The 8,465-nt window shown below is 31.5% G+C and overlaps 1 protein-coding gene across 1 annotated transcript; it reads left to right on the top strand.

Moving 5' to 3' along the window:
* Nucleotides 1-2,167: 2,167 nt before the first annotated feature.
* LOC133195870 (WD repeat-containing protein 44-like) lies at nt 2,168-3,364 on the top strand. Its single transcript, XM_061331837.1, has one exon. It carries the CDS (start codon nt 2,183-2,185, stop codon nt 3,359-3,361), a length of 1,179 nt encoding a protein of 392 aa, XP_061187821.1. The 5' UTR covers nt 2,168-2,182; the 3' UTR covers nt 3,362-3,364.
* Nucleotides 3,365-8,465: the final 5,101 nt, after the last annotated feature.

Raw genomic sequence — 8,465 nt, 5'->3', positions numbered from 1 at the left:
CTGATAAATAATTTTTTAAGAAACCAGAAAACATGAGTTGTAATTCCACAACCTTTCCACGGATTATCCTTTGATCCGCCACTGTCATGAATTCATCGTGGGATACTTACTACTACCGGATGTTGACTGTTATTCACTGACCAATTTCCGCCATCTGTAGAGAGTTTCCGGAACCTTTGTCTCGGTATGTTATCAAAATTATATTCTGTACAGGAAAATATTTCACAGGACGGACATCTCTGAGCGGCTATTAATCCTGACATACTTCATGTAAGTATATTTTATCTTTCATCAGATTAAAATTATATATTAATTGTTACTTTTTTGTATTTTCTTGCATATTAATTAGCGTATAAATACACGTAATTTTTTCCTTTCATGTAATGAAAGTAAGATACTACATTATGTTAATATACGATCTAGGAGTGAGAAAAAGAAAAAGTTTACAAAGTTTCTATTAAGGAAATACTAAAACTGCTCAATGAAGAGTTTTAATTCCATGGTAGTTTTATGCTGTAAGAGTGCTCCGTCCATTCACGTGAACAAACGGAAATCTACAGTAAATGACAACATTTGAAATAAATTTATATAATCTTTGAATTGTATTAAATCAAAATAAAGTAAATGAAAAGAAAAAAATATTTGCATGTAGTTTCTAATCTAAGCAGCAATTTCTGTTCACTAATACTTTGATGTCTGAGAACATTTTTACTTGGAGAAATATGGCAGGTACTCAGATAACTTAAAATGCAAACCTTTATATGATACATTTTTTTGTCAAAGTCCAGGAAAACTTTTCCCAAAGAGTGAAGTTTTTCCTTAATAAAAATGAAAAAAATATAACGTACACAATTTCAAATTTATAACAGTTTGTTAAAACGATGGAGACTTTTACCGTTTACAAGTCATATTCTGTATAAATATTGAAAGGGGAACTAGACGTATTAAGATAAGAGGACAAAACTTGCGTTTGATAAATCGTTAAATGAATTTAATTTATTTAATACCTCAAGTTAATCATTTAAAATCCATATATATATATATATATATATATATATATATATATATATATATATATATATATATATATATATATATATATATATATATATAGCTGGGGATCTAAATGGATATGCGATCCCCTTCCTATGCAGTAGGTTTGATTGATTGATTGCATATTGTTTTACGTCCCATTCGAGAATTTTTCACTCATATAGAGACGTCACCATATACCGGTGAAGGGCTTCAAATTTTGACCTTTACTCGGCACTCAGGGCCATTGAGCAGTGAGGGATCTTTATCGTGCCAAAGCCTGCCGAGACACGGGGCCTCGGTTTTTAAGGTCTCATCCGAAGGACCCGCAACTTTCACTTCAAAGTGCCGAGCGCATGGCGAAGGAACAGTTGCTACCTATTTTTTATCGACTTAGGTCTGTCGCGGCCGAGATTCGAACTCACGACCTCCCGATCACGGAGCGAGCGCTCTACCGACTGAGCTACCGTGAACGGTCCTATGCAGTAGGAAATGAACTCCCCAATTTTAAAATTTTTGATTAGGATTTGCCCCCTTCCTTCAACAACACAGAAATTGTTTGCAGTGGTCTTTTCTCTTTATAAACTTTGACTTTGTTTGGATGTTGCGCAATTGGAAGATGTATCCCCTCTCAAAATTTCAGCCATCCTGTCATGGTTTGTAATTACGACACAGGTTTGGCACACTATAAAAAAGAGAGAATAGTGCATCTTTAAGTAGGTATTATTGAGTAATCAATAATGAACGTGTGTCACTTGGTTCTAAAAGTACTTTTCTCTTGGTTTTCAACGAAATTTACCAGACAGCAAGTGAATCCCTTTTTATGAGTCAAACAAACTTAGACAACTTCAAGGTCTTTCGGTACACTAAGCCAATGAATTCCGGATATTATACCCATTAACTATTGTTATAAACGTGATGTGCATCAGTGTTCTTATGTAAGCTAATTCTGTATGATTGTTTGTATACAAAGATTATGTTATGTAATAGAAATCAAAGTAAACAAAACTCGCGTAATAAAGATAATGAATTAAAATACTTGAATATTGCTCTCATTTTTTAACTCTAAGCATATATTTTATTTCAAGTAAAAATAAATGTTTGAGTTTCATTTTATGCTTAATTTTTGTTTTCAGGACGTAAGAAAAGAATGTTCTTACTGCGCAAACTGAGATTGTTCTCACACAGCAAATGTAAGGAACAAAGTCAATCCATCTCTGACCTCAGCAGTTTGGAAAGTCTTCATGATGTTGGTATAAATAACCCGGGTTATAGTCTCAAACGCTCCAAATCAGCAGAAGAACTCAATGATGACGTCATAGAATCTTTGCAGACGGCAAAAAGCCAGTCATTTCATTCTACCGCTAGTGACAGCACAGACGGCAGTCTTGATGATTATCTTCAACCGTGTGTTGACATGCAGAATGAATCGAAATCGATAAAAAAGATTGCGATTGTTAATCCAACTACGCATGTTTTCCCAGAGGAAGAAATCAAGAAAAAAGAACCTGTTGAAGAACGACTTTATGAAAACATTGAAACATGTAAAGTCTCAAAAGCGTCAGATGATACTTCTCAAATTAAAGGAGAAGAAAATGAAGGACCGAGTAGTATCTATCAAAACGTTGAACATCTTGAATTTAAAGTTGAAAACGGCAATCAGGAATCTGAGTATCAAAATGTTGTGTTTCAAACTGAAACTACGTCAGATGTAACGACGGGGAATGCAGAAGCTTGTGAATATGAATTCGCACAAAGTCCTGAAACTGCACATAAAACCGAAAATTCGGAACAAAAAATTAATACTCAGGATGAAAAATTTAGTGAGAAAAAGAAATCAGATGTGAAGCAACGATTGGACAATAGCATGATGGAAAAAGGTCCTCAAGCACAATCGATCGCGGTAATTGTTTCAAGTAATGTTCCGAAAGATCTCAGTAAATCTTCCAAGAAACCAGCTAAAAAACCAAAGCCTGCAAGACCACCACCACCAAAGTTCTCTACAAACTTTACTCCATACAAACACAGATACACAAGTCCAGATCTTTCTGTTCAGCAGGAACGAGCCCACAAACCTCCAGAGAAAAGCATCTCTCTCGACAGCCCTGGTAGGTATTATGTGAACGATCCCAAGTTATCAAGAGACAACAGAGCGAAGTTACTATTTAGAAACGCCAAAAGTGCTTCAGAACAAACAGTGCGTAAGTCTGAGAATATCGATGATTATTTGGATATGTCCAGCAGTCGACCTGGTGATATTAAATTCGAGGACACGGACGATTACATGCCAATGAGTCTAGAGGACAGCTGTCCATTAAATGCAAAATGATAATCACTGTAAATAAAGTGAATAGATTACTAATATTGGAGTAAGACTGAGTGGTTTAAATTCTTGGTATATTTTTGGGTATTGTAGAGAAAATTTGAATCAACTACATATTTTTTTGATACCCACATAACCTTAAGTGCTTTTGGTAAGCCAATGGTTAAATCTTCTTACAATGGGTGATAGTAAGTCACAAAATATGGTATTCTGTTAAATTAAACTTCATGCTGTGTTAATATTCATGTATGTTACGTTTGTTATATACACTAGGTTATACCAAAACACACAAGTTCTACTTCGTGACGAAGAAACTCTAAAGCCTATAGGTGTATCTGGAACTTAATATGTGATGTACACTGAAAACGTTAATTATGTCAAACGTACACATTTAAAACTTTTTCATTTATACTATTTGAAATTCATTTGCAAGTTAAGAGGGTTATTGATGGATCAGTTTGGCTCTCTATCTCTCTCTCTCATGAACACGTGTAATTCAGGATATCGTAACACTTCTATCATATAAATGACTATCAAGGATTTTCCGGTTACTTGTACATGTAGAAGTCACAGATGTTGTAACCTTTAAGAGTATTCACACAAACATTAATCAAGAAGTTGTTTAAGATTGTTTCTGTGATCCTTACTTATTCCTTTTTTTAGTAAATATTTTTTCACGTTTTTATTTTCTTAATGAATGACCATCACTGATTCAGATATTTGTGTTAAAATTGCATGAATTGGCTCTAAACAGTGTACGCAAAATCAGTGTACAATCCAATGAAGTTGTTACCGATGGTATTTTGTGATTTTTATAACTTTTTTGTAGTAATTTTTTGAAATAAAAATGATGCGTATCTCGCGGTAATTTTAGTTTCCTCCATAAGCATGTTTAAGAAAGTAATTGTGTTAAAGATTGATAAATTTGGTTGCATAATTAGAGTTCAATAACGAATATCAATGCGTAGGTTTTTCTTAGGACTTTAACCGGATGGTTAATAAATAAATATCTTACTCACTGTAAGGCTTCAAATTTAAATTTTAAAGTGGTGGAAAATAAAATCATTGTAATGAAATTTATAATGAAATTATAAATAAAACAAGCCACTATTCATTTATTATCTAATAGGTTGCATTTGTGTTCTATTTTGCCTATCTATATTATATAAATATTGTAATTTTATAATGTTCTATTTTTTAATTCTTAAGGCAGAGCATTTAATTATTTCTTAATTAGGGAACATTGGCTTGCTTTGCCTTGCATTATCAATAATCTCCTAGACCCTCGCTGGACGTTATGCACGAAGGAACAAAGACAAATAATCTGTTTTCACACTTCACAATCGTTAGTTGCATTTTCAGTATTATTTAAATATATAAAAATTAATTAAATATTTTTCTTTACTTCAGAATCACGTCCCTAGAATTATTATGGCACTGTGAGTCAAACATCATACCGTAATCATTTAATTGATGTACATGTACTGTTGAATAATTCTAAGGCACTCCCTAAAAGTATCTTACTATTCTAAAGTTTCTTTTCTAACTTCAAAACTTACCAGTAATTCGATCAAGAAAAAAGCAGTGCGAATTTACTTTAAAAGATGGTAAGTAGTTCTATTGTATCGACCAGAATTTCCTATGCTCTTCAGTGCATGTGTAAAATATAAAGTTATATATAGAAATATCAATTTTTAATACTTACAACTGGTTACTAGGGATACAAGTTTATGATGTTACTACTGATACAAGTATATAATATAAGTATTTTTCTTAAATAAGTATCAATTATTTTGTTAAGTTTTGTGTTGTTAAGTGGGGGTCAGGTTGTTTGTTATATACGGTAGTATGTATATTATAATTAGATATAATTAAGAACATTCTAATTGTTTTCAATATTCTTAAGGTTATTTTCTTCAATATATTCCATATATACGATCACACCATTTATGTAACGAATTAGTGAGTCATAAAAATTGTGCGTGGGTGTGTGATTTGTAATTATAATGAATAGTGGTTTAGTTGCGAATCTGATCGCGAAAATACCTCAAATATTAAAGCTTCTGCAACACAGTACAAATTTCAAATGATGGAGAACCCAGAGATTACCTGAGCCGAAAGCTCAAGTGAGCTTTTCTGATCAAAATGTGTCCTGCGTCCGTCCGACCGCCTGTCTGTCGATCATCTGCTACTGCCGTGAGATGTCTGTAAACTTTTACAATTCGACTTCTTCTGAAGAACCAATTTTAACCAAACTTGTCACAAAGCATCCTTGGGTACAGGGAATTTAATTTTGTTCACATTAAGGGCCAAGAACTCTTTCAAGGGGAGATAATCAAGTATTAGTGTAAATTTAATGACATCTTCTTAATAACCACTAGGTCAGAAAAGATGAAACTTGTGTGAAAACTTCATTGCATAGTGTAAATTCAAGGTTGTTCAAATCAATTCCCTCCGGGGTTAGTCGGGGCCACAACAATGAATCAAAGTTTTACATACGAATATATACATTTTGTAAAAGTATTTTTAAAAATCTTCTTCTTAAGTACAACAAGGTCATGATTCGTCAAATTAATACAGAAGCATCCTTTCACAAGAACAGCAAAGCCATGACTAGTTATATTAATGCAAAAGCACACTCAGGTAATGTAGATTTATATTTATTCAAATCATGACCTTTGGAGTACTGTGGTGTCACAACAGGGGATCAAAGTTTAAAATAGGAATATATAATTAAGGTATGTCACTCGTGAAATTTGTTATATCAAGGATTTTTTTAGAAGTATATTTTAGATAAGTACTCATATAGCATGACTCAAAATCGCAAAGAAAATGGGGTGTCAGTGTGCATCTTACTGAGCTACGGTACAATTAAGTTCTTGCACTTAAACTGTAACTCTTTGGTTAATTACTTTAATCTTTATCATATTAAATCAGATGTAATTATGGCAATAAATATAATCTTATTTTACGTAAAATAGTTTGAATAATATTTATGATTGAACAAATCATGCAAATTAATGCGCATAAGTTATTGTGTGACCTTTTTGCACTAAAAAAGTATCATATTTGGGGTATAAAAATCTTATCAATAAAATATTTACTTGTATCAAACTTTTTATGACTTAAGTGCATACAGGTTGGAAGTATCGTGTTGTTTAAAATAATGAAAGAAAATGTTGGGGTCAGTGATGTAAATTTTGAGATATTGGTCAAAATGTGCGATTTTCAGGCAAAAACAGTGTAGATTTTATCTTGACTTCTTTAATATATCTTCATTTCTTGGCAAAGTTTGTTCAGTGAATGAGTAAAATTTGTTCTAAAAATAAAAATTGGGACCTATATTTAATATTCCTACCATATCATAACAGAAAATATTCTCCAAGTAAAAATATGAGGGGCTTAAGGAAGCTCTAAACACTAATGAAACTGCTTTCTGGAATTTGAGAAAAACATATCACATAAAGGTGCACATATTCAGTGTATCTAGTTCATTTTCAACATAGGGTACCGGTCTTATTTTTGCAGAAAAAAATGTTCAAAGACAATGAACTATTTGAGAACAAAAATCACGGTTGTTTACTTGCATCGGGAAAATTAATGGAAATAATGTATTCAATTACTTAATCCTAGTCTAACATATCATTAAGAATACTTTAATTCATAAGAAATTGAGTCACTAGCTGTAGATTCTCATTTATTCTATTTTTCTTCTAAAGGCAGATCACTCTAACTCAATAAAATTACCATACAAATAGAACTCTTTAGTGTGCAGTGTTTAGAGCTTCCTTAAGTTCCAAGATGATAAACTTGACAAATGTGTAGATTTGAAGAATTTTCTTCTAAATATCCTTCCACCACAAGAAAAAGTCCCTCATAAATCTTGCTTCTTTATGAATTTGAAAGTAGTTTTTTAATTGAATGTTGAAGAATTTGCATTGTTTAATTTAAATATGCTATAAAAAATTCAATTGTAATAAATAGTTTTGAAGTTAAAGGTTCTGACTTAACTTTTCTAAAAAGCTGACATTGTTTTAATATCATTTTCTTAAAAGCAGAAAATCTAAGATTATATATAATAATACCGAAACATCCTCAGGTAGTATAGATTCAAGTTTGTACAAATCATGACCCCCTTGGTTAGAGCGGGCCACAATAAGAGATCAAAGATATACATAGGACTATCTAGGAAAAATCTTTAAAAATCAACTTCTCAAGAAAGCAAATCCATTGAAAGTCATATCAATATGGAAGCATCTTTAAGTGGTGTATATTCAAGTTTGTCCCTGAGGTAAAGGGGGGGGCACTTATAAACTTTTCAATACTAAACTGCATAGCATGTCTGCTTTTCTGTGGTAAAAGTTCTGAGGTGAGCGTTGTGCTCCATGGGCCTTTTGGTTTTTTCTCTGATTAGTTAATGATTTACTTTCTTGCGGTCATTTGCAGTTTTAAGACAATTTGTTCATTCAATAGGGTTAATGCAATGTACATATATATAATAGAAAACTAAAGAGAAATAATAAAATTCAGATAAACACATGTTGAAATTTACATGATTACATGAAGAAATATTAAGTACAAATGAAAAAAAAAAGAATTTAATTGAACTATAAATACAGATGCCAAATAACATAATACCAATTAATTAGTCAACTAATGCAATGTTGACATTTTAATAAAAAGTAATTAAATATTTTTGTGACTTAGAGCGAACAATTTTTGAATTTGAAAAATAGCTAAATTTTTTATTAATAGAGAATTATTTTTGCTTTTTATTATTTTTGCAAATCGCAATAGCATAATAATTATATGTTATTTGATGAAGAAAGAATTAATTTTAAGTGAGAGATATTCTTATTAGTTATATGTGATTACATTGAGCAATGAGTCTTCTTTCAATAACAGCAAATTCTCAACTTTTGAATCCAATTGACAGCTCATGCAACAGACGGGGGTAAGCCTTGAAATAAAAATAATAATTTTTTTGAAATTTATTTTTCCTTCATATGTCTGGATTCTCAAAAATCCTAAAAACCTTTTGAAAAATTTGAAATTATATATATTTCCAAAATTATAACATCAAAATATATAAATTTTCAATAATTTATAC

The sequence above is a fragment of the Saccostrea echinata genome, unplaced genomic scaffold (genome assembly GCF_033153115.1).
Source record: "Saccostrea echinata isolate AGI-Se365-2 ecotype Australia unplaced genomic scaffold, CSIRO_AGI_Sech_v1 ptg000029l, whole genome shotgun sequence".
In the NCBI taxonomy this organism is placed as follows: Eukaryota; Metazoa; Mollusca; class Bivalvia; order Ostreida; family Ostreidae; genus Saccostrea; species Saccostrea echinata.
Note: the sequence above shows the minus strand (reverse complement) of the source record. Positions and strands in the feature narration are given on the sequence as shown.

Bases quoted from the DNA above. Each gene is read 5' to 3' on its own strand.
- LOC133195870 (XM_061331837.1), top strand. From the start codon at position 2,183: ATGTTCTTACTGCGCAAACTGAGATTGTTCTCACACAGCAAATGTAAG.